Here is a 25,336-nt window from a genome sequence, read left to right on the forward strand (position 1 = left end):
TTTCGTCTAGCGAGGCACCACTGTACAGACAATTCCCGTGAGAAAGAAAAGTGGTAGGTCCCTAAAGAAACCAGTGTTGCTGTATAAAGAGCTTACAGGTGGACTAAGATGTAAGGAGGGCATGTATAAGAAATGGAAGAAAGGGTTAAATCATGATGGAAGAGTACACACGAGTAGCCAACAGTTGCAGGGAAAAGGTCAGGCGGGCCAAAGCTAAGAATGAACTCAAGCTTGTAAGAGAGGTTAAACATAATTTAAAAGGTTTCTTTGGCAATGTTCAAAACAAGAGAAACCAGCAAGTATTAGGTCCTCTGTGTGTAGAAGATGGACAAATACTATTGAGTGACAGAGAGAAGGTGGAACTGCAAAACACTTTACTTTGCCTGCTTCCGTTCCTTCCAAAAGGAAAGCAATCCCCAACCAGATAACATAATAAATGATGCAAGGAGCGACCTGAAACCCAAAATAGGAAGAGAGGTGGTAAGGAAACATCTGGCTGCTTTAAATGAATTCATATCTCCAGGGCCTGATGAGCTGCACCCTAGGGTAATAAAAGAGCTTGCGGATGTAATCTCAGAGCCTATGTCCATAATTTTTGATAATTCTTGAAGAACAGGAGGCAGGCAAGTGTTGTCCTCATCTTCAAAGTGGAGGGGGGGAGAAGACTCTGCACATATATAAATTTTAATAATAATAACTCCTCCTACTCCTACCTATAGTCAGCTTAATGTCAATACCAAGAAAGGTCCTAGAATAGATGATTAAACAGTGAACACTTAGAAAAGGATGTGAAATCACAGCATGGGTTTCTGAATAACAGGTCATGTCAGATGAAACTCATTTCTTTTTTTGACATAGTTAGAAGCTTGGTGGATCTGGGGAATGCTATGGGTGTAGGGTATCAAGTCCCCCATGATACTATTGCGGAAAAGCTGATAAAATGTGGGTTGAACAACTGTTAGGTGGATTTGTAACTGGTTGACTGACCAAACCCAGAGAGTGCTCATTAATGGTTCCTCATCATTCTGCAAAAGAGTGGCAAGTGGGGAGCAGCAGGGTTCTTCCTGGGCCTCTTGTTGTTCAACATCTTTATAAATGACTTGGACAAAGGAATTGAGGGGATGCTCAGCAAATTTGCAGATGACACCAAACTGGGAGGGGTAGTTAATACCACAGAAGACAGAATTGGGATTCAAGATGCCCTTAACAGATTGGAGAGCTGGGTCCAAACTAACAGAATGAATTTCAAGACGTAAATGTACAGTTCTGCCCTTAGGCAGGAAGAACCAGCTGCACAAATATAAGATGGGGGACATCTGGCTTGCCAGTGGTACATGTGAAAAGGATCAAGGGATCTCAGTAAACCACAAACTGAGCATGAGACAACAAAAGCAGCAGCAAAAAAAGTGAATACTATTCTAGGCTGCATCAACAGAAGTAGTGTCCAAATCAAGGGAAGCAGTAATCCTGCTCTATTTTGCCTTGAACAGACTTTGCCTGTAATACTGTGTCCAGTTCTGGGCACTACAATTTAAGATGAATATTGATAAGCTAGAATGTGTGCAGAAGAGGGCAACAAATATGATCAAGGGCCTGGAAACCAATCTTTATGAGGAATATAGCCAAAATTCTATACTACCAGGTCATGGCAATCTGTGCTTGAACCTGATTCAATTACTATGTTCTCAAAGAAGTTTGATTCTGATAAACCATATAGAATGGCATTTGTCCACCTGATGCAGCAGACAAAATCACTGAAAACAGACTGCTGGGTCACACAGCCAGAGCAGTTTGGGTGAGGATCTCAGGTGAGTGCGGACCCACTTTTTGAAGATTGCACCGTCCTCATTGACGTCTACTGTAAATTACATTTTTTTGCTGGGCTGCCAGGCCATAGAACCAATATGAATGGGCTCAGGATTCCCAGTAAGTGCCCCTCTTCTGGTCCTGCCCCACCAGTCCCCGAGAACACACTTTTCCCCAGGTTTAAACCAGTAGCACCTTAGAGACCAACTAAGTTTGTTCTTGGTATAAGCTTTTGTGTGCAGGCACACTTCCTCAGATACACTGAAACAGAAGTCACCAGACCCTTATATCTAGTGGGAGGGTGGGGTGGGGTTTTTTCAGGAGGGTAGTATGAGATGGGTATGGTAAGCCTGTTGACGACTGTTAATGACTGCAAGTAGACCTACAGGAAAAAGCAAGGGATAGTATGCAGATGATTAGCTTATGTAATGAGACAGAAATCCAATCTCTCTGTTCAGACCAGATCTCTCCATAGTTTTCAGTACCGTACCAAGAACAAACTTAGTTGGTCTTTAAGGTGCTACTGGACAATTTTTTAAATATATTTCGACTGCTTCAGACCAACACGGCTACCTACCTGACGGTTTAAACCAGTTTAAGATTATGTATTGTAGCACATATTTCAAACGTAATCCATTCACAAGTTCACAATCGGCTCAAAGATAAGCACTGTGCATATTTTACAAACTGGTAATGCTTAGGTTTGGTTGGATTGCTCCTTGTTTCTTTCAATTTTGTTGTTGTTGTTTAGTCGTTTAGTCGTGTCCGACTCTTCGTGACCCCATGGACCAGAGAACGCCAGGTACCTCTGTCCTCCACTGCTTCCCGCAGTTTGGTCAAACTCATGCTGGTAACCTCGAAAACACTATCCAACCATCTCGTCCTCTGCCGTCCCCTTCTCCTTGTGCCCTCCATCTTTCCCAACATCAGGGTCTTCTCCAGGGAGTCTTCTCTTCTCATGAGGTGGCCAAAGTACTGGAGCCTCAGCTTCACTATCTGTCCTTCCAGTGAGCACTCAGGGTTGATTTCCTTCAGTATGGAGAGGTTTGATCTTCTTGCAGTCCATGGGACTCTCAAGAGTCTACTCCAGCACCATAATTCAAAAGCATCAATTCTTCGGCGATCAGCCTTCTTTATGGTCCAGCTCTCACTTTTTTCTTTCAATACTGCACTTTAAAAAACAACAACAACAAAGCAAACTAATTTAAAACTTAAATATGGCTGGTTTCTCAAGCAAGCCGTGTATTTCTTTTCATTCAGGTAAGTGCTGTGTGTTTTCAAAGTGTTTTCCAGGGGGGGGGGGGAGTCAGATTTTGGAGCCTAATGAAAAAGACGGGGTAGGATGAATCCAGTTCATCACAAGACATGGCAGATGAGGCACAAAAACTCAGTCCAGCTCCATACCAGCCGTGCCTTCCGAGCCGAGTAAGCATCCACCTAGGTGATGCTAGGTTGTTACGAAGAAGGATGAGCAAATTGCACTGTTCACATGCAAGGGCCACTGGTTTCTATGCAACATTAAATAGGCCTCTTCACTGGAGACTTCCTGAATTTGAAACCACAACTCAGTTCTGTTCAAAGAAAGGAAACACTCCTCTTGAAGATTTACAGCATGCCTGTTAATATGTGGCTTGCTTTGCCTCTGCTGCATAGCAGAGGCCAGCAAACCATGCACAACTGGAACCCAGTCAAACTTTTATAGTCTTTCAAATTGAAGTTGGAGCCGGAGAGGAAATACTAAAATCCTGCATATACAACTTCTGTCTCTGTGTGAGAGAGAAATTCCATGAAAATCAGTGCAGTGATGAATAAAGTCATATCCCATTTAAATGGATCGTTTCTTTCTTTCTTGAACTCCTTTAGAAATATGGAACCTTTAAATATTATTGAAAAATGAGCTTTCGTTACAGGGTAAGGACTTAATTAGCACACAACTCATAGTTTATGAAGTCTAGTCCAGTCAAACGTGTTTGCTTACAAAGATAAAACCCACTTAATACTTTTAAATAGCACATCCTATACAGATTCAGTTAAAATTCTGAAATCAACAGATCCAGTCTACTCCCTTACTGGTTGTTTTTAAAACACAGGAAAAATCAGGAAAAGCTGCCATATCTAAGTGTCACTCCAGTCAGTTCAGAGGTGCAGAAAAGACATGTCAAGCCATTTTGCCGCCTGCAACAGAAACCCCCCCCCCACACACACACACCATGGAGTGGCAGCAGTCAATGCTTATTGCACCCACTGTATTGTCAGAGTAGTGGCCCAAAGTCCTGTGAGACTTGTAGAAGACCTCTCCTTTGCACGGCCAGCTTCTGCCTGCTCCAATGCTGCTGGCTAGTCTAGCTGAATGCCATTGGCTGGACAGCTGATTCTGAATGACAGCTACAGCACTTAAAAGACAAGTGACCTACCGGTGGTCTTCCACAGTCTGACACGGTGCCAGCCAGCCAGCTGCAACTACCAGGGACTTAAGCAGCAGCAGCAGCAGACTCCTTCCACTACCTTCCCCAATCTACTGTCAGAGGCGAAAAGCTCAATATGCCTCATAGTAACATCGGTCCCAAAAGGACCTATAGCTATGCATCTGGAGAGGGGGTGGATGGAAAGTCACTAACTGGGGGTTTGCAAGGCTTTGCAACTCCTGTCACAGTTCTCTTGGAGAGAAAGATGAATGCAAGAGATAAGACAATCTTGAATATCTCTTTTATTTATTTATAAAAACATTTATTTGCCGCCATTCATAAAAAATTAGAGCCCATTACAACAACCACGCATAAAACCATAAAATAGAAACATATAAAAATTGAAAACCAGAGATCAAATATTGCAAAGGGATATTTCAATTGCCAGTGTAAGCCTGGCAGCATAGAAAGGTTTTCAACAGGCATTTAGAGGTTAGAACAGAAGGCGCCTGCTGAATCTCTGTTGGCAGAGCATCCCTCGACTGGACTGGTGACACTAAAGACAGTTTCTTGTTGCTGTCCAATGAGCCTTGCCAGCTTTGGGGGGGGGGGGAATCAACAGTGATCCTGTAAATGACTCCTCATTTAAAGATACATTATAATGTTTAGGTGTTCTTAAGTGAATGGAAGCTGGAGGCAGCTTAAAAATTGTCAAACTCCTACTCGTTTCAGTAAGTGTTATATGTGGTAGGTTTGCTGCTGGTTCCTAAGAGTGGAACAAGGCATAGATCAGTGTGGTGCTTATACAATGTGGCTTCAATCACATTGCGCTGACCTCCCCGCACCTCACCTCTGCCTCCCAGAAACCGGGAGCAACCCTCTGCGTTGAAGAGGCATGTGAGCAAACCCCATTTTGCCAGGACCACACAACTGATCGCTACTGGTTCTAGGGCTGGTTAACACTTGCATTTAAAAAACCATCACTTGATAACTTCCACCCAAATAAGTTACCTCCATTGAAAAATACTGCATTTTCAAGTGATAGGGAAGTTTTGTCTGTCTCAGCCACACAGGATGATGCAAACGATTCAAACTTGCATATGTAAAACTACATTAAAACATCCCACCCGTACAAAACGGCCGTAGATGGTTAAAAGGCAAAGGCCTGGTTTAAAAGGGATGTTTTTGCCTGGTGCCTAAAGTGAGCTTCCCGGAGGCGTGTTCCAGAAATGGGAAGCCATTGCAGAAAGGGCCTGAGCGTGTGTTGCCACCTATCTGGACTCAGATTCTGTTTGCCATTAGCTGCAATCCCAACTACCGTAATTTTTCCTATGGCTCAACAGTATCAGAGAAAGCAAAGAGTTCTAGTGGCTCATTGATGTATTTCAAAAACAGTTTGATCCCACAAAGGGAGTTATTTCAATTGTTATAATTAAGTAAACATTTTGGATTAATGATCTGGGGTGACTGACTTGCCACTAGCGAATGTGGGAGAAATTTGACTCATTTCACATTTAAAGGCAAACCAACTTAATTCACTTTTCAAAACAAGATATGAACCGAAACACAGCATTCCTTTGAAATTCAGTTCTCTCTATTTTGCAATGTACGGGTAGTTCTCCATCCAAGTAAAGTATGCATAAAAAGGAAATTATTAGCAAAAGCAGCATTAAAAAATATATAGTTAGGAAAAATATGGTTTGCATATTTTTTTTAAGGGGGGGGGGAATCTCTTTAATATTGATGAATTTTCATGAGACCTTTCTTTTTTTAAAAAAAAATGCAAACTGATTTGGAAATGTGGGGAAATGAACTTAAGACTGGAAAACTGATAAAGTGAGAAAATCACGTAAGAAAAATGTACTGAGAAATAACTTTATGCAAGAAGTTTTTTGATCCCATACTTTCCTTCTTCAAATAATTTAGACTATGCGTGGAAACCTGATGCATCACTGTTGCCTGTTTTTACTATTTTGATGTCCGTAACCACAAATATGGTTTGCCAAGTAAGGAGAAAACTTCATACATCTGACAAAGTGGTTCAAATCTGAAATACCACATAACTTGTTTTGTTATTTAATCTTTGGTTATAAAGAGAAAAAAAGTAAGGTAATTTAGTGAAACACTCTTAACATTATAAAATACAAAAATTAAAATTAACAATCTTGTAGTTTTCATATCTGTATTATTTAAGTTTGCTGTAATTTTTAGGTTTGTTCAGAGATGGTGTATTACAGTGCCACCTGGTGGCATTTGCTAAATATAAAAGCGCTCTTGCAAGAGGAAAATTTGATTGGAAAGGAAAACCCTGAAAAATAATTAATGCCGGGGTGGGCAATATGAGATCCTAAGGAACTTGTGTGCAATCCCAGAGTTAACTTCTGGCTCCTTTACATATTATTGTGGAAATTATGTGTAAATTTCCAGGACTATGTTTCATTGCAGAGGAAATCTAATGCGTGGGTGGGTGGGATTATATTTAAATTGCAGTGTAGTGTGAACACTGCAAAATTTACATGAATGGCATGAATTTCAATGTGGGAGCACCCTCAGATTATTTCAGAATAGTTATAATGCCATAATTGTTTTTAGATAGTTGAACTCATTTCTGTGTCTGCTGGTCTGTACCGGAACCCCCTGTACTCTCTCTGTCTCTCAGAGGAAGGATGGAATATTGATTTAATAAATTAAAAATAAATTCACCCATTAACAAAACTTATCCACCTCTTTTATGAGTTGTATGCGCTTCCCAAATATTTTCCTTTGCCACAGGGTCTAAACTTCAATCCCATATTGTGATGGGTGGACCTTGGCTCAGCCTCCTGTAGATCTTGAAACTAATCAGAGCTGGGTAGTGTTCCATCCAGTCAGGAGGAAGGAGAGTTAAAAGCTAGACCCTGGCAGTTAAAACTGTTAGATAGGGTTCGGTTAGGGCTGAGATAGGTCTTGACAGTCAGATAGGGAACACACAGGGATTAGGGACCCTGAGGGTCATCTAGTTCAAGCCCCTGAAATGCAGAAATCTCAACTAAAGCATCAGTGACTATCCAACCTCTCCTTTAAAACCTCCAAAGAGAGCCCACAGGCTCTTGAGGGAGACCATTCCAAGCTATTGGTTTGTGTCCGGCCCTCCAGAGCATGAGAACTCAAGGCTGGTATATTAAATTTATATATTAAGTGTAATTAAATTAAATAAGCATGAAGCAACCAGAATTTATTAACCCCTAATTTACAACTGAATACTTCCATTCAGCGGGTGGCGCTGTGGGTTAAACCACAGAGCCTAGGACTTGCCGATCAGTAGGTCAGCGTTTCGAATCCCCTCGACGGGGTGAGCTCCCGTTGCTCGGTCCCTGCTCCTGCCAACCTAGCAGTTTGAAAGCACATCAAAGTGCAAGTAGATAAATAGGTACCACGCCGGCGGGAAGGTAAACGGCGTTTCCGTGCGCTGCTCTGGTTCGCCAGAAGCGGCTTAGTCATGCTGGCCACATGACCCAGAAGCTGTACGCCAGCTCCCTCGGCCAATGAAGCGATATGAGCGCTGCAATCCCAGAGTCGGCCACGACTGGACCTAATGGTCAGGGTTCCCTTTACCTTACTTCCATTGTAACCAGGCCTTTGGCCTTGAATTATCTGTGGCCTTTTAGAAGCAGGTGGAATGTTTTGTTGTTGTTTATTTCATAAAATTTGAACACCGCTTGATTCTAAGAAAACCTCAAAGCCGTTTACAAGAAAGATACAACATAGAATCACAGAATTGTTGAGTTGGAAGATACCACGAAAGTCATCTAGTCCAACCCTCTGCAATGCAAGAAGACCGTAAAATAAAATAATAAAACCCACAATCCCATTTACTAATAGAGATTAAAATGACCCTGACTTTGGCACCTACATAATGTCAACAGGCAGGGAGTTCCAGAGTGCAGCCGCTGCCACACTAAACACAGAAATATGGGAAACGGGAATCATGCAGCATATGTAATAGCGCCATCTGTGCACTAGAGCATTTCCCCCTTGGCTTTAATTGTAGTTGGGGCATGGGAGTAGCCAGGAATAATGTTGGGTGGCAGAACCAAGCTATCTCCTATGCAATTGGCCAGTTAAATATTTTTATTTATTTTCGTTGTAGAAACAAAATGGGGGGTTGGCTTTTGCTACCTAGCTCCCCAAAGGGACTTGATGAGTCCCCTAAGTCCATGATCAGTCAGAGAAGAATGGGTGGAGGCAGGATCCAGTGGAAAGCAAGACAGATCTTTATTTTCCTGTTGCAACGGTTTCCCCACCCTGCAAGGAGGTGGGAGAGACCAAGAACAAAGTGCGCAGGAATCTTTTATATTCTTTACAAAGACTTTCTTTTTTTTCCAAAAAAAAAAATATTGGTTTTCAAAACATTACAAACAAACACATAAGACAAACATAAATCATAGCCTTATTGAAAATTACACTTATTAACATTGTTAAGTGACTTCCTCGCTTTCCCTTGGCTGAATTTCATTGCATGTCCTTTTAACGGTTTTCCAAATCACCGTTCTTATAAAATTTAACTTAAACGTCAACATCCTTAGATCTTCACATTATGAAATTAAACATATTACTTCATCACTAAACATAAATAAAATCCTAAGCCAGTTAAGTATCTGAAGCTGTTTTCAGTTAATTTAACTTAACATATTTAACTAAGTAATCATTAAATTTAATCCACTCTTCCTGATACTCCTCCTCCTCCTGGTCACGGACTCTTCCGGTTAGGTCGGCTAGCTCCGAAAAATCCATCATCTTCATCTGCCATTCTTCTATCGTTGGTAATTCTTGGGTCTTTACAAAGTAGACTTTTGGCGTTGCTCAACCCCTTAGCCAAAGGCCACCCTAAAAGCATCACACGTACGTCAATGATGACGTTACACGGATTGAGTTACCTGGGCAGCCTGGCCCATTCTTTTGTGATGGTAAACACTTTAGTCTGTGAATCCAGGTCATTCATGCACAAAATATGCCCTTAAGGCAGGATTTGCTAAGGGAAAGAACTATGGGGAAAGGTTTCTGAAGGCAGCCCTGTTTGGGGAAGTTTTTACTATTTAATGCTGTATCATTTTTAAAACTCGATTGGGAGCTGCCCAGAGTGGCTGGGGAGACTCAGCCAGATGGGTGGGGTATAAATAAATTATTATTATTATTATTATTATTATTATTATTATTATTATTATTATTATTTCTTCCACGAGATCTCCTTCTTCAGAGGAAATAATCCATTAGGAGAGCCAAGACGTGTGTGGGGTTTTTTGGGGGGGGGATGGTTCTGTGGGCTAAAATAATATGCAATTTTCTGGAGGAAACATTTCCTCCATTTTAGGAGGCTGGGAAGACTGAAGCGTGCGTCTGCTAGGTGCGTTCACCCTAAAATTTTATAACCATTTACTTGATTAAAAGGGGGGGCGGGCAACGACACCCCCCCCCCCGCCGGCTGCTTGTCGCGTGTCTGCTTTACCGTTTAACTTTTAGCAAATGACAAGAGTTTTCCGCCTTCGGGGTGTAGGGGGGACTTCACCGCCCCATGGACCAGGTACCCCCCCCCGAAAAAAAAAGTCAAGGGGGGAGTTTTCCCCTCACAGAAAAGCGCGGGAAAGAAGAGACTGTCTCCCCCTCACATTATCCCCCCCCTCAGGCGTTTCAGCCCGGCCACCATGGAGAGGCCCAAAAGGGACGGCGTGAGAGGAGCCAAACCTGAGCCGCCTCCCGCTTCTGCCCCTGCCCGGGCGGGAGACGACGAACCGCCGCAGCGACGGCGCCGAAAGAGCCGGGCGGGCGAGAGAAGGGAAGCCCGCAAGAGCGCATGCGCCAGTCTCTGTCTCTGACCGTGCAGCCAGCGTCCCTCGCGGCTCAGCCAATGGGAAAAGCTCCGTCCACCAGCGCCGGAGAAGCCCCGCCTTGACGTCAACAGGGCCTATGTCCAAAATTACGGTGGGAGGTGAATGGGGGAGAATAGTTACCGAATTGTAATAACACTTACTTATTCATTCATTCATTTATTTACCCCTCACCTTGCCAACAAAGGTCCGTATAGTTAAAGCTATGGTTTTCCCAGTAGTGATGTATGGAAGTGAGAGCTGATAAAGAAGGCTGATTGCCAAAGAATGGATGCTTTTGAATTCTGGTGCTGGAGGAGACTCTTGAGAGTCCCATGGAGTGCAAGAAGATCAAACCTATCCATTCTGAAGGAAATCAGCCCAGAGTGCTCACTGGAAAGACAGATCGTGAAGCTGAGACTCCAATACTTTGGCCACCTCATGAGAAGAGAAGACTCCCTGGAAAAGACTCTGATGTTGGGCAAGATGGAGGGCACAAGAAGAAGGGGATGACAGAGGACGAGATGGTTGGACAGTGTTCTCGAAGCTACCAGCATGAGTTTGACCAAACTGCGGGAGGCAGTGGAAGACAGGAGTGCCTGGCGTGCTCTGGTCCAGGGGGTCACGAAGAGTCTGACATGACTAAACAACAACAACAATAGGGGTTCAAGGCGGCTTGCAGATTAAAAATAAGAACAGCTTAAAAAAAACATTTGAGTGGTTGTGTGTGGGGGGGGGGAAATCATTAAAAAATATACTGATAAGAATTCAAATGAAATAGGTACAGATCAAAATCATACAAATAATGAGACTGAAGAGTGATGGAGATCACTCAGTGAACACTGAAATAGCATGTATAGAATTTAAATAATAAATAGGGAAAATAATAATTGATCTGAATTACTGAATGTGGTTTGGGAACTTATCAGTACACTCATACCTCATGTTACATTTGCTTCATGTTACATTCTTTCAGGTTACATCCCATGGCGACCCGGAAGTACCGGAAAGGGTTACTTCCGGGTTTCGCCGCTCGCACATGCACAGACACGTGAAATGACGTCATGCGCAGAAGTGCTGAATCGCAACCCGCACGTGCACAGACGCGCCGCTGAGGGTTGCACTCTTTTCATGTTGCGAACAGGCCTCCAGAATGGATCCCGTTCGCAACCAGAGGTACCACTGTACTGAATCTTGTTCAGCCAAATTTTTGGTTGGTGGGTCAAATACATGTTTGTAGTACTGTTGCTATTTTTGCAGCTATACGTTTTATGCTTATCTACTCAATGGGTCTTACTCCCAGGTACTTGGGTATAGGAATGTGGCCCAACAGCCTGATTCTAAGCATGTCTGCTTGGAGGATCAGTGTCAGTGAATTAAGTAAGGAGAGAAGCTGGGGACAAAAGCCATGGAAAAGTTCTACTGCATAAAAAGAACTACACAAGAATATGCATAAATTGTAGAGTAATGGAATAATGATTTTTTTACTTACTTATTTTATTACATTTTATCCCACATTTTTTCCATCATGGAACTCAGGGTGATGTTGTTTTAAGCATGTAGCAGGAAACACCCCCCCATCATCCAGTTTGTACAAACTTCACACACACTCACACTCACACACTACATACGTCACACTTCTGTTATAAATTCATAGAAAAATCAACCATACATTGGATTTGCACTGTTCCATTTTTATTTTATTCCATATGACAAGGACTATCAAAAGGGGATGGCTTGGTTCTGGTCAGCCATAATCCCTTCACCATCCCAGCATATCCACAGGAGCCCTACCCAGTTGTTATGCCAACCCTGATGATCCCAGACAGAAGACAATCAAGATCACAAAGAACTTGCATATGGGAGTGGATTCAGCATGGACTGAAACAAAGGACAATGATCAGATCTTCCCTCTGGGTGTTAGGAAACTGCAAACTCCCCTTTGTCTCCTGGAAGTGACTCATGGGGGGAGGGCAAAGGAGGAACCAGCCAGGTGACAAGACACTCAGGTTACCACCAACTCCTCCCTCAACCCCTCCTTTCTGTAATGTATGCATGATGTTACCACCACAACTCCTCCCTCAACCCCTCCTTTCTGTAATGTATGCATGATGTTTCTGGGGGTGGGCTTGACCTAGAGGAGGGGAATTTCAAAAGTTTTTATAAGACCTTGCACACTATTCTTCTGGGTCTTTCCTCGCTGCTGCAAGTGAGGGGAACACCCTGTTGCAACAGTTCAATAAAGGCCAAGCCTACAGGCTGCTGTTTTGCTCCAAGTTATCCTGGTTGGTGGGACGCAGGTGGCGCTGTGGGTTAAAGCCTCAGCGCCTAGGACTTGCCGATCGAAAGGTCGGAGGTTCGAATCCCTGCGGCGGGGTGCGCTCCCGCTGCTCGCTCCCAGCACCTGCCAACCTAGCAGTTCGAAAGCACCTCTGGGTGCAAGTAGATAAATAGGGACCGCTTACCAGCAGGAAGGTAAACGGCGTTTCCGTGTGCGGCTCTGGCTTGCCAGAGCAGCGATGTCACGCTGGCCACGTGACCCGGAAGTGTCTGCGGACAGCGCTGGCCCCTGGCCTCTTGAGTGAGATGGGCGCACAACCCCAGAGTCTGTCAAGACTTTAAAAAAACATTTGAGTGGTTGTGTGTGTGTGGGGGGGGGGAAATCATTAAAAAATATACTGATAAGAATTCAAACGAAATAGGTACAGATCAAAATCATACAAATAATGAGACTGAAGAGTGATGGAGATCACTCAGTGAACACTGAAATAGCATGTATAGAATTTAAATAATAAATAGGGAAAATAATAATTGATCTGAATGTGGTTTGGGAACTTATCAGTACACTCATACCTCATGTTACATTTGCTTCATGTTACATTCTTTCAGGTTACGGGCAGGGGTACCTTTACCTTTTTATCCTGGTTGGTGTCTTTGTTTTGTCCAAGGGATCCCTCGGATTTTTCCGGTAACAAGCATCACCCAACCAGGGAGGGAGTGAATGATGCAAAGGTACAAATTATGATGTTGCCAAACAGTTACCCTAGCTGGACTCCTGTGTTGTTTGACAACCCTGCAGAGGAGCAGCTGGAAATTTTGTGTGCCACATCAGCATAAAATCTAGAGTGACCACACCAGCATAGGGTGACCTGATTTTAGATAGAAATTAGCTGGATAGGACTGCACGCAGACTCTATGGCTGTGTACACAATATAACGTTCAAGCACATTTTAAGGAATATTCTTTCCCTCAAAGAATTCTGGGCACTGTAGTTTGAGACCTGCTGGGAATTATAACTGTGCATTGTAAACTACGGTGCTCAGCAGGGTTGGCCCACCCACAGGGCAAGAGTCCTATGCCCAGTTCTGAGCACCACAATTTAAGGATGTTGACAAACTGGAATGTGTGCAGAGGAGTGCAACTAGGGTGATCAAGGGTCTAGGAGCTGGAAGTTAGGAGAAAAACTGCTCCCTTTCCCTTATGGGGTATTCTGGAGCCCATATAGAGTCCTTAAGTAGGTTCACTATCGGTAGGAGAAAACACAGGTCAACCAGAGTATATTGAGAAGCAAAGTGGCTAGTAAGCCTGATCTTTATTTGAGGAACTGTTGCAACAGGGTCCCCACTCACAGAGGAGAGAGAAGAGCCCTGAACAATGGTGCGCAAGCCCTTGTATAGACATTTGAAATTGTCCACCCTGTAGCCCAAGACCACCCCTCAATACATCATACATACATCATAGACACAGGCGGTTTACAGCAGAAATCCTGCCCGCCAGGATACCTAATAATGGTCACTGATTGCATTACCTGGGCAGTCTGGCCATTCTTTTGTTATGGTTAATACTTTAGTTCTTGAATCCGGGTCACAGGCTCATCCTATTCATACACAAATATGCCCTTAAGACAGGATTTGCAAGGGGGAAAAAACAATGGGAAGGCTTTCCCCATTTGCCTCCCTTACTGCAGAGGAATATTTGGTTCATATACAGTGGTACCTCAGGCTAAGTCCTTAATTCGTTTCGGAGGTCCGCACTTAACCTGAAACTGTACTTAACCTGAAGCACCACTTTAGCTAATGGGGCCTCCTGCTACTGCCACGCCTGAAGCACTATTTCTGGGTTGGTGGAGTCTGTAACCTGTAGCGAATGTAACCTGAGCTACCACTGTATTTAGATATGTGTGCATTTATGAATATTCTATATTTGAGACCTTAAAATGCTTATAACAAAGCCAAGCTTTATGAGGAACGGTTAAAGGATCGGGGTATGCTTAGGGCTGTCCCATGGAAGAGGGAGCAAGCTTGCTTACTGCTGCTCCAGACAAGGTAGGACCCGAACCAATGGATTCAAGTTACAAGAAAGGAGTTTCCGACTAAACATCAGGAAGACCTTTCTGACAAGTAAGAGCTGTTTGAACAGACCTCCCTCGGGAGGTGGCGGGTGCTCCTTCCTTGGAGGTTTCCAAGCAGAGATTGGTTGGCCATCTGTCCTGGATGCTTTAGTTGAGATTCCTGCACTGCAGGGGGTTGGACTAGATGACCATTGGAACTCCTTCTAATTCTATGATTCTACGATTTTAAGGCTGGGTCAGGGTCTTCTCTCTTGGCTTCCGTTTCAGCGAGGACCAGCTGCTGCGAACCCGCAGCCACGCCGCCTCTGCGCATAGCTGTCAACGTTCCCCATTTTTTAAGGGAAATTCCCTTATTCCGAATAGGATTCCTCGCAAGAAAAGGGAAAAGTTGACAGCGTTGTTTCCTATTGGCGGAGACGGGAGGAGAAGGAACCCGGAAGCTCTACCTCCTGCCCTCAGAGAGTAGCTCTGTCCATTCTTACCTCTACGTGCGCGCGGGGAGGCGGGGCGGCGGCCTGCGGGCGCGCTTGCGTCACAGCTCCGTGCGTGGCGGGGAGCGCAGGGATTGGTGACGCACGGATGGCAGGGACGTGCCCCGCTGGCTATATGAGCTCAGTGGCAGCGCCGCCTCGGCCTTTCTCCGCCTCGCTCCTTGCTCTCGCCGGGAGTCGCCGCCCAGCCGCTCCGCTCCCCGAGGCCGCCCGCCCGCCCGCTCGACCCACCGCCGCCCGACGACGCCTCAGCCATGATCATCTACCGCGACTGCATCAGCCGTAAGCGAATCTCCCTCAGCGCCGTCGAGGTCGGGCCCCCCGCGGAGCCCCCACAGCGGCGCCCTACTGCGCTTGCGCGGCTCCGCGGCCCGGGCTAGGCACCTCGCGCGCCCTCCCGCTACACCGCGCCTGCGCGGCACAGAAGAGAGGGGGAAGGGAGACTGGTTCGCGGGGCGGGGGGGGGGGGAAGAGCGCGAAGACTGGCGGCCCCGGCATTCTATTCACTGCGCATGCGTCTTTTTGCCGCGGCCACCGCGCTTGCGTGAGCGGGGCTACCGAAGGGGCCGTGGGGCTGGAGGCCTTGGGCGGCGCTTCCGGCGTTTTCCCTCTTGGCTTCCGGCGCAGCCTTACCGAGGCCTTTTCCCGTTCCGGGCGCCGCCGCTGCCGCCGCCGCCGCATCTACCTCTGGGGCCTGGCAAGGCCTGGACCGGAAGGGAGGGAGGGAAAGAAAGAGGGGCGACCTCTGAGAGGAGGGTGGGGTTTGGGGGAGGGAGAACGGCCGGCCGACCATGGGGAGCCCCCCTCACGCGCTCTCCTCCTTTCTCTGCCCGCAGAAGACGAGATGTTCTCGGACATCTACAAGGTCAAAGAAGTGGCCAGCGGACTCTGCCTGGAAGTGGAAGGGAAGGTAGGCTTTGTTTGTAAATCTACTCATTTTATGTAGGTGGGGCGGGGTTCGAACCCTCGCCATAGTGTAGTTCAACTGTGCTTTGGCCCTTCTTTTAGCAGTTGCTACCCTTCACAGGCACTCCATCAACTTCTGTTATGGGGGGGAAGAGATTTTGCAATATCTGAGACCAACTGGGAAATTTCAGTCTTTTCTATGAACTCATAAAGTAACCAAAGCTCACATTTATTGTGCAACGACCATGTCAGGGGTAATTGATGCCTAGCAATATGGCTTGGTCTGCACAGTTGGGAGTGTGAGAGATCCATGCTTTAGCCTTTCATAACCTATGCATCACCATGCCAATATGGGTCACCTTTATAACAGAGATGTCACAGTGACTTGAGAGGGGCTAGGTTGCAAGATAAGCTCTGACACATCCATTAAGCCTCCATAGTGGTAATGGCGACATCCAGACTGAGTAATTTGAGGCGTGGTGTTTTAACATCCCTTCATTTTAATGGGAAGAAGTCAAAAGTAGCAGGTTTTGTGTGTGTGTGTGTGTGTGTTTCAAAAACCTTGGAAATCAGAGTCTTAATCATAAAGACTTCCAATTTAAGATTCTCTGGGCAGCTTATTCTCCCTTTGGTGACAAATTCCACTTGGATAGCTTTGCTCATAACTGAACTAGTTTCAGGACTTAAAACTCTGCTATTGAGCTTTGAGTAGATTAATAAACAGGAGCAGATCATTTTACAATTAGATTTTGCTTTTCAGTGGTGGTATTTTTCTTCAATGAATGGTTTAGATGGTGAGCAGGAAAGAAGGTGAAATAGATGATGCTTTAATTGGTGGAAATGCGTCGGCTGAAGGTCCAGATGGTGAAGGGGCAGAGGCTACTGTTGTCACCGGTGTTGACATTGTAATGAACCACCACCTTCAGGAAACAAGCTTCACTAAAGAGTCTTACAAGAAGTACATCAAGGACTACATGAAAGCGTAAGTTAGCCTGGTGTCTGTCATTTCAAGGCTAGAAGACAGTTACGATGAGGGTTACATAGCAAACACTCTTGGAAGATGTCCATAAGGTTTCAGCACTGCCTTCTGATGGAGATGGGCTGCTGGGATCCAGTTGTGGGGATGATTACAATGGTGCTCTTATTCTGAAAGATCTATAATTTAAAGCCATAACCACCTGCATACACATTTTGCTAAGATACTGCTTCTTTCAACATATCCTATTATAGTATTGGATATCTGAAGGATGTCCTCTTAAATATACTAGGTTTGGTCCATTATGTTTAAGTCATCGAGGTCAAAAGGAAAATGCTACTAGTGAGAACCCTAAATCTTAAGGTTAATTTGAGGCCACATTTCCGATATAACAAATGCACATAGTGATTGCATTGCTGATGTAAGCATACCTCAGCCTTTCCTCATAAGGCTTGGCTTCCAGACCTGTGATCCTCTTGGTTGCCATCCTTTGCACACATTCCAGCACACATATCCTTAAATTGTGGTGCCCAGAACTGGACATACGACTCCATGTGTGGTTTGACTATGGCAGAATAGAGTGATATACCTTCCCTTGATCTGGACACTATGCTGCATCATTCTTTTGGGCCCTGGATCTTTTTCACATGTAAGCTGGGTGTCCCCCATCTTACATTTGTGCATCTGATTCTTCCTGCCTAAGTTCAGAACCTTACATTTGTCCCTGGTGAAATTCATCTTATTACTTTGCGCCCAATTCTCCAATCTGTAAAGGTCATTTTGAATCCCGATTCTGTTTTCTGTGGCATTAGCTACCCCTCCCAATTTGGTATCATCTTCAAATTTGATGTGGATCGCTTCAATTCCATCGTCAAAGTCATTTATAAAGATGTTGAACAACAGTGGGTGCAGGATAGAACTCTGTCACCCCACGTCACTTTTTCCTAGGATGACTAGGAACTATTAATGAGTTTTTGAGTTCTGATAGTCGACCAGCTGCACATTTTACCAGCTTCTCCACAAGAATGTCATGGGGAACTTTGTCAAAAGCATTACTGAAATCAAGATACACTATGTCCATAGGATTCCCCAGATCCACCAAGCTTGTGTATGCTTCTTATAAAGCCACACAAGTTTATTTAGGTGCCTCCCACTTTTCTTTCTGGAATTGTCTGCATTTGTGCCTTCATCTCACCCGGTACTTCAGGCATAGGCAGACTCGGCCCTCCAGATGTTTTGGGACTACAACGCCCATCACCCCTAGCTAAGATGACCAGTGGTCAGAGATGATGGGAGTTGTAGTCCCAAAACATCTGGAGGGCCGAGTTTGCCTATGCCTGCAGTAGTTCTTTAAGCTTCCAGAAATCAGCCTTCTTAAAGTCTGTGACTGATTACACTAAGTTTTCCCTTTCCCTGTATCATGAAATCCAAGGCAACACGATCACTTTCTCTTAAAATTCCCAGTAAGGACCAACTGGGATTCAAACAACTCAAAAGAGATGTGCAACCAAACAATCCTGGTTATTGGCAGAACTGATCAGTGGCTGTGCTTTTTGCTGTAGCTTCATGGAGTTATTAAGGCTCTGTATTACAGATATGATGTAACAGTTGCTTTATATTTAGAGGCAAGATTTCTGGGCCAAAGGAAACCCCTTCTTTCGATACAATATTGTCTATTCTGCTATTTTACTGTTGCCTCAATGGAGGCGCATATAGAAATCTGCTGGCATATTTTACCATGCCAGTTTATGTGGCCTTGTGTATAATAAAAATGTTCCCAAGAAATATAATTTAAAACTGGCAGGTAAAGTAAAGCACTATCCATGCAGGGGAGCAGTAAAAATCAATGCAGTGTTTTCCTTTCAGATCAGCTATTAGAAACTTTTGGGTACAATCCTCAAACTTGTTAAATTGCAGGTGTTAGAATTGTTGTTGTTTTTCCCCTAGAATCAAAGCAAGACTTGAGGAAACAAAGCCAGAGAGAGTAAAGCCGTTCATGACTGGAGCAGCTGAACAAGTCAAACATATCCTTGCAAACTTCAAAAATTACCAGGTAAGTTCCAAAGCTTCCCCTCTTTTTTTGTAACATATTTTCAGTACTTGCATACTGTGAAGTAGCTTTTGCTGCTTGTTTTAAGACTGGCATTCTGTGGGAAGTGCCTGATGCTTGAGCCAAGGAAATGTGCATTGTTATGTTAGTGCTTTCTAAGAACTTATTTGCATCAACCGGTTTTTTTTTCTCCTGAAAGTTTTTTGTAGGCGAGAACATGAATCCAGATGGGATGGTGGCGTTGCTGGATTTCCGTGAGGATGGTATCACTCCTTATATGATTTTCTTTAAGGATGGATTAGAAATGGAGAAATGTGTAAGTATAAATTCCCGAGAGAAATTGCTTTCCTGCCAATGGCTTAAATAGAAGAGCAGATAATTCAGGTGGGCAGGGGTAAGAACAGAAAATGCAAACGGTGTGGATTGTTAGATTTTTTTAAAAAAACGCTGTTGCTAGATTTAAATCTTGGGAGGTATTTAATCGGTCATTAATTTCAGTAGGTCTACTCTGAGTCAAGCTTGGTTGACCGCCGCACTTCGCTTAATATCAAACCAAAACATTTATTGGCTGTATTTTGATATGGCTGTTGAAGCCATTGCCCCCTTTCTGTGAATGAAAGGTTGCTAATCAAGACTGGTACCCTCTCAAACAGTGCCTTAGGGAAGTTGAGATGCAAGTTCAGAATGTTAAGCATCTGCTGATAGGCTGGGAACAACTACTTTTGCTCTCTAGCTTGCATAAAGATGCAACAGCAATTTCCTTGCGCTTTCTGTGTGCCTGATAAACGTGGCAACTCAGATTGAATAAGGGAGAACATTTAAGAGAGTGAATATTTAATGATGACATAAGGAATTGCTACAAGCATAGGCTAACTCTCATTAATTTCTTAACAGTAACAAGAGACCAACCCTTCTGGATCATCTATCATCATCATAATTGGCTGCTGTTCTTTATTCATCAACAAAACATCATGACTCAGCATTGTTTGAAAACTGGACTGATGCCATCTTGAGCTTAATTTGATTTATTTTGACCCTGAATTAATTGGAGTGGAGGCATTGGTTTTTAAAAACTTGTCATGTAGGCTGTCTAAAATAAAGAAAAACTCATTTAAACCCAGCATAGATAATGCCTCTTGGTTTAATGCATTCAGCAGGGTTCTTCAGCAAGCTTCTTGTAGCTCTTGTGCATTTGGATTTTTGACTTCAGTAGCATAGCCTGGCCCAATGCATGTGTCAGACTGTCGTCCGATACTGGTGACCTAGAACTGGAAGATCAGCCGGCTACAACTGACTTGCTCCTAAACACCTGAAAATGATTAGTAGAGAAGAAGGCTTTCATTCTGAAATGGACCGAGTTTCTTGCTGTTCAACAAACCACAATAGCTAGCTGGAGGACAGAATTGGAAGACTGAACACAGACTGCTGATTAGAGTTCTGAACCAGTCAAGGAGAGATGGATTTCATCAGTTTTTCATGGCAAATTATGACTAAGGCAGAAGAAGTGGAAAAGCAATCTTTGGTGGCAGAAACAAGCATTTTAGGCAGGGAGTCTGCACACATGAGGCTGTAGTTCAAAGTAATTATAACTTAAAATGGAAAAGTAATACTGGTTTAATCACAGGACATTAATAATCTTTGTGGTTTATCAAAGCCTAAATTGGTTAGTTGTGGTGGTAATGGCACCCTTAAGCACTAGTCCAAAGAATTAGTGTAGACAACATGTGCATCATACTGTTTTTGCTGATGTTTGCAGAGTCCTGAAGTATATTTTATGGGCTGTCCCAGGAGACGTTTGTTTGACAGGCTGTGATAAAGTAAATTGGTTCCCGTAGGATGCAAAAATGAGAGCTCTGTGCCTTTTCCATCGTTCCACTTTCTGCTCCCCTGACATGACACTGTTCAAAGCATAATACGAAGTGAACTTTGCACTTGGAGCAAGGTTAAAGAAGCATGTCAAAGCCAAGCAAATGCAACATGGTTTTTAAATCAGGAGGGCTGCTATGATCTCAAAATGGCAAAAGCTACAAAATTTGCTACAAATTAATACTGGTAGTAGAAGCCATAAAGATTGTTGGTTTGCATCCTAATAGACAAAAGAACAGGAAGTGTCTTTGAGAGACTTGGCGTGCTACAAATACTGATAGCAGTAGTTTGGGAATCTCCCTGGTTGGCACTGTGAGCCTAGAACAGTTTTTGATCCTTGTTTCCAAAAAGATCGGAAACCTGGCGTGTAGAAGAAGTAGCCAAGCAGCTATTTCACCGCTTGCTGTGCTGTGTATCAAGAGTGTATTAAGAAAGATACTTAGGCTGTATATTCCTGAGACTTATACATAGTCTTGCATGTGTGTTATGGTTTAGTAGTACGGTTTTGTTATCCTTTTTAAGTTTTCCATTTTGGTTCCCCTTTGATGCTTCAATGCTTGTTCTATCCCTCTTTCCCATCTAGCAGCTTCATCCTGTGAATGAAAAAAACAGTGTAACACCAGAATGCTTGCTGCTCAGAGCAAAATCATTGTTTTTTGGGGGGGAATGGAAAAGGGGGTTGCAGATACTGTGTACATCTTGTGGTCTATTTTTGTTGATGTATCACTGATACTACTTTTACATCAAAACAAAATTTGACCAATTATCTGCTGAAGCAAGCAGAGTTTTGTCAGGCAGTGTGGAGTGATTCATTCTCTCCCTCCTCCATCATGTTTAACTTGATTTTGAGAAACTGATCCCTAAAAGGATGTCTGTTTTCCCCCAAAAAATGAATTATTCTGCAAGGAATTCAGTTACTGGCTCACTATGCTTTTGTTACTCTGCCCCTTACAGCTTCCTGTAACCTCAAAATCTGTTCTGGAAGGTTGAGGGGAGCCTCCAGGGCATTGGGGGGGGGGAGAAGGCACTAGTTTTGTTCCATGAGTGAAGTTCCACTTCACTCCAGAGGATAGCTTGTAGCAGGTAGGAGCTGGAAAAGGTTTTCCACCATTATGGCTTCTCTTACAGGCTGGTATAATCCCAAAATGAACAAAATTAGTGTATTAAAAAGAGTGCCAAAGTACTGGTATATTTGACAGGCAAAACTTTGTAGGTTTTTTTTGTACCCCTGAATCTGAAACTTTCCTATATTGCCTATGCTAATACAGTAGAGGGCCACATAGAACTAGCTGTTCATCCTTTATATATATATATATATATATATATATAATTTAAAGAGTATAGGCTTATTTCCCTGTGGCCTTGGCTGCACTAGCTTGGGGAAGGGATGGCAGATATGCCACATGTTTTCCAGAAATTTATATGAACATCCTGTGGGCAACCCCCACCATATTGCAGGAAATGGCTTTCTCCCCCTTATTAATAAGTTTCAGGTAGTTCAAAATGTAAGAGAATGTTTAAATTCTTGTTCTGGGTTGTGTGATTATTTGGTTATTTCCAGCTGTGTTGAAAGATAACCTTAAGGTGCCAGACTGAAGCCAAGGCCATTATTTAAAAGCAGTGGCTGGTGCAACAAACAAGCAAACTCTGCTACCATACTAGTTTGTGGTATGTGTTATTTGTTGCAAATTACATCAATCTCTGCTCAGCCCTGGGCACTTAATCTTAGTATTTCAGATACAGCCTTGGCCAGGGTTCTCAATTTCCTTTTCCCACATCCCTTTTGCCATTTTTGCAGTTGATTCATATTTGTTACCCACATCTGTGAGCCTCTGCACACACATTTTGCATACTGCTTCAGTTGCCACCATCTTTAGTTTTTTGCAGTACCCTAAACAATTCAGTTCCCCAAGGTAGCAGATGCTCAAAGCAGCTTTTCTACAAGAGAGATTCAAGGCAGCTGACCGAATTTCAAAAGCCTACATACACTAACAACTTTGATTGCAGGTAGAACAGCAGACTATGAAGATAAGCACAAGCTTTTTAACCTGTCTCTCCAAAAGCCTGAGCCATGACGGCACTGTGGACATGTTTGTAACAGCACCTTGGTGTGTAAATACATCTGGCAATCAGCTGATTTATGCAAACTAGGGTACTGTGACCCAGGATAAAGATTAAAAAGTGCACTTGTGTCTTGTCCCAGGTTACTGAAGAGGGCACATAACGTGGCTTCTTCCCTTGCTGTCGGACACTGTTACGAACAGGAGACAGTTACCCTCCAACTCTTCCTTCTATAGTTAAATCTGCAGCTGCTCAAAGAAAAATAAATTAAGTGAAAAATCCCTCTGCTTATCGATCTTTTACCTCCTAAACTGGTTCTTAAGGAAGGTCTGATTGGCTCCTAAATTTTGTAAAAAGAACGTTTGCACTATTGAAAAAGTGCAGGATTTTGAAGGTCCCACAGAACTTGAACAAATATATATCGTATTTTTTGCACCATAACACTCACTTTTTTCCTCCTAGAAAGTAAGGGGAAATGTCTGTGCGTGTTATGGAGCGAATGCCTGCAGGTGGCGGGGGGGATTTTCTGCAGTCATGAGCAGAGGATCCATGGTTCCCCTTCCTTCCCTCCTCCGTGGTTACAAAGCATGGATCCTCAGGATTTTTGCATTGGGCTACTCCAAACTCACTGTCAGATCACATGTCTGTGGCCACAGCATGAACCACAAAAATCATATATGCACTATTTCGTTTAGAATATTTTTTTACTCGTTTTTCCTCCTCTAAAAACTACATGTGTGTTATGGTCTGGTGTGTGTTATAGAGTGAAAAATATGGTAAACTCAGGAACTGAGTAATGCTTAGCAGCACCTGCCTCTTCCTAATTTCTAGAAAGTACTGATCAGCTGACCCTTGTGGCATAAAACCACCATGAACGTTTTAAATCTAAAAGCAGAACAACAGCCATTTTGTGTTTGTACAAATTAGAAACTGCTTTTATTAATACAGAAACAAAATAATTTTAATACAAAGAAGTCACTTTTACTTACTGTATTTAAATGCTTTCGTGTTGTATTAATTTCCTCTTCCCATCATTTCAGGAGCTATTCAAACTATGTTCCACTTCTATTTCTTAATAAGGCATAATTCAAAAAGTTGGACAGCAACCCATAATATGGTCAGGACCATACAGAATTTTAGTAATGAAATAAACACATCTCTGCAATAAATAATACCAGTCCTTACTAACATCGTTATATTTTTACAAAATGTAAAAAAATAAAAATGATAAAAGGCCAATTATTACAAAGAAACCTAATGCATGTTTATTCTTTAAATAATATGTTTGCAGAACCAAAATAGGTTTCTTGCAGAATCTTTTTTTAATGAAGCTAGACTTCTTAAAAATTATCAACACTTAGCATTTTAAGGGTGAACAGTTGAGCAACTCTTCCTGCTCCCACAGTTGACAACTTTCTTGCTGGCTTAACAATTATGCTAATCGCTCTTATCTTCTCCTTGGTAATGCCTGTATTCTGGCTTAAGTTCCCACGTGTTTTTGTGTGTTCCCTTAACGTTGTAGATGCCTATTTCTCTTAAAATTTCTTTCAAGTAGCTCTGAAAAAAAGGAAAAGAAAACATTTAATTTGTTATTAATATCAGGCTATTTATATATTAGTAATAAAGATGTACTAAAATAAACTAGCCTAGGCCAGAAATTGCTGCTTAACAGTTTAATAATGGAATATTCATCTGCACACAGAATTAGGCTCGGCTTACCTTCCATGTAAATCCTTTAATTGCAATGGTTTTGTTTAAGAGTATCAAGCATATGTTCATGGGAAGAACAGAACTGCAGAGCCACAAAAGATGAAGATTCTTAAACACAGGTAATATGCACCGGAATGCAGACTAAGGTAGGTCAGGTGTTGCAATGATAAGGCGACAGCTGTTCCACAGGGCTGTTTGTGTTTTCGACAAATGACTTTTAACAGCCTGTGGGCTTTATCAGGTGCACCAGGCCTCTGAATTTGGCCCACAAGGCCATTTGGGGCAAACCACACCCACCTGCCAGTCACTTGAAGTTCATATGCAGTTAAGTACAGAGAGATGTTATCGCTTATCTAAGCATAACAGCAAAGAGGAAGGGGAGCATCTGCCTGCTGCCTTTTTGCAAGCAGAGCTTAATCGCCAAGAGGGACGCAGGTGGCACTGTGGGTTAAACCACAGAGCCTAGGGCTTGCCGATCAGAAGGTCGGCGGTTCGAATCCCCACGACGGGGTGAGCTCCCGTGGCTCCTGCCAACCTAGCAGTTCGAAAGCACGTCAAAATGCAAGTAGATAAATAGGTACCGCTCTGGCGGGAAGGTGAACGGCGTTTCCGTGTGTTGTTCTGGTTCGCCAGAAGCGGCTTAGTCATGCTGGCCACATGACCCGAAAGCTGTCTGCGGACAAACGCCAGCTCCCTCTGCCTATAGAGCTAGATGAGTGCGCAACCCCAGAGTTGGTCACGACTGGACCTAATGGTCAGGGGTCCCTTTACCTTTTATAATCGCCAAGAGCAGGCAGAGGTGCAACTCTGGCCTTAGTGCTGTGAAGGCTACAGCTCTGTGATGGGGCATCTGCAGAAGGTACCAAGTTCA

General features: G+C 43.5%; 3 protein-coding genes and 1 long non-coding RNA gene across 4 annotated transcripts in view; 2 read left to right on the plus strand and 2 right to left on the minus strand.

The window, feature by feature from the left end:
• The window catches only part of ATOH8 (atonal bHLH transcription factor 8), a 40,533-nt gene extending 36,897 nt beyond the window's left edge, over positions 1-3,636 (plus strand). Inside the window, exons 4-5 of the mRNA XM_083738540.1 lie at positions 29-2,564; positions 3,002-3,636. The gene's annotated coding sequence lies outside the window, so the exon portion shown is untranslated. The remainder of the gene's footprint in view (positions 1-28; positions 2,565-3,001) is intronic.
• A 362-nt stretch (positions 3,637-3,998) lies between these two features.
• On the minus strand, positions 3,999-10,056 carry LOC310844402. The gene is made up of 3 exons (XR_014564086.1): positions 9,933-10,056; positions 5,527-8,495; positions 3,999-5,482 (listed from the first exon to the last, which is right to left on the minus strand). It is a non-coding gene; the product is annotated as an uncharacterized lncRNA (long non-coding RNA).
• A 4,845-nt stretch (positions 10,057-14,901) lies between these two features.
• On the plus strand, positions 14,902-19,948 carry TPT1 (tumor protein, translationally-controlled 1). The gene is made up of 6 exons (XM_083738623.1): positions 14,902-15,178; positions 15,733-15,806; positions 16,594-16,784; positions 18,726-18,831; positions 19,028-19,144; positions 19,723-19,948. The coding sequence occupies exons 1-6, from the start codon at positions 15,151-15,153 to the stop codon at positions 19,723-19,725; spliced, it is 519 nt and encodes a 172-aa protein (XP_083594749.1). The 5' UTR covers positions 14,902-15,150; the 3' UTR covers positions 19,726-19,948.
• Positions 19,949-23,661: 3,713 nt separating this feature from the next.
• GTF2F2 (general transcription factor IIF subunit 2) overlaps positions 23,662-25,336 on the minus strand; it is a 70,996-nt gene continuing 69,321 nt past the window's right edge. The window contains exon 9 of the mRNA XM_083738562.1: positions 23,662-24,312. Within this exon, the coding sequence (XP_083594688.1) occupies positions 24,193-24,312 (120 nt within the window). The 3' untranslated portion in view covers positions 23,662-24,192. The remainder of the gene's footprint in view (positions 24,313-25,336) is intronic.

The sequence above is a fragment of the Podarcis gaigeae genome, assembly GCF_964106915.1.
Source record: "Podarcis gaigeae genome assembly, chromosome: 5".
In the NCBI taxonomy this organism is placed as follows: domain Eukaryota; kingdom Metazoa; phylum Chordata; class Lepidosauria; order Squamata; family Lacertidae; genus Podarcis; species Podarcis gaigeae.

Excerpts from the sequence above, each read along its gene's own strand:
- TPT1 (XM_083738623.1), top strand. The coding sequence starts at position 15,151 with ATGATCATCTACCGCGACTGCATCAGCC. Across the intron at positions 15,807-16,593 it reads GCCTGGAAGTGGAAGGGAAG|ATGGTGAGCAGGAAAGAAGG; the intron begins GTAGGCTTTGTT and ends TGAATGGTTTAG. Across the intron at positions 18,832-19,027 it reads CAAACTTCAAAAATTACCAG|TTTTTTGTAGGCGAGAACAT; the intron begins GTAAGTTCCAAA and ends TTCTCCTGAAAG.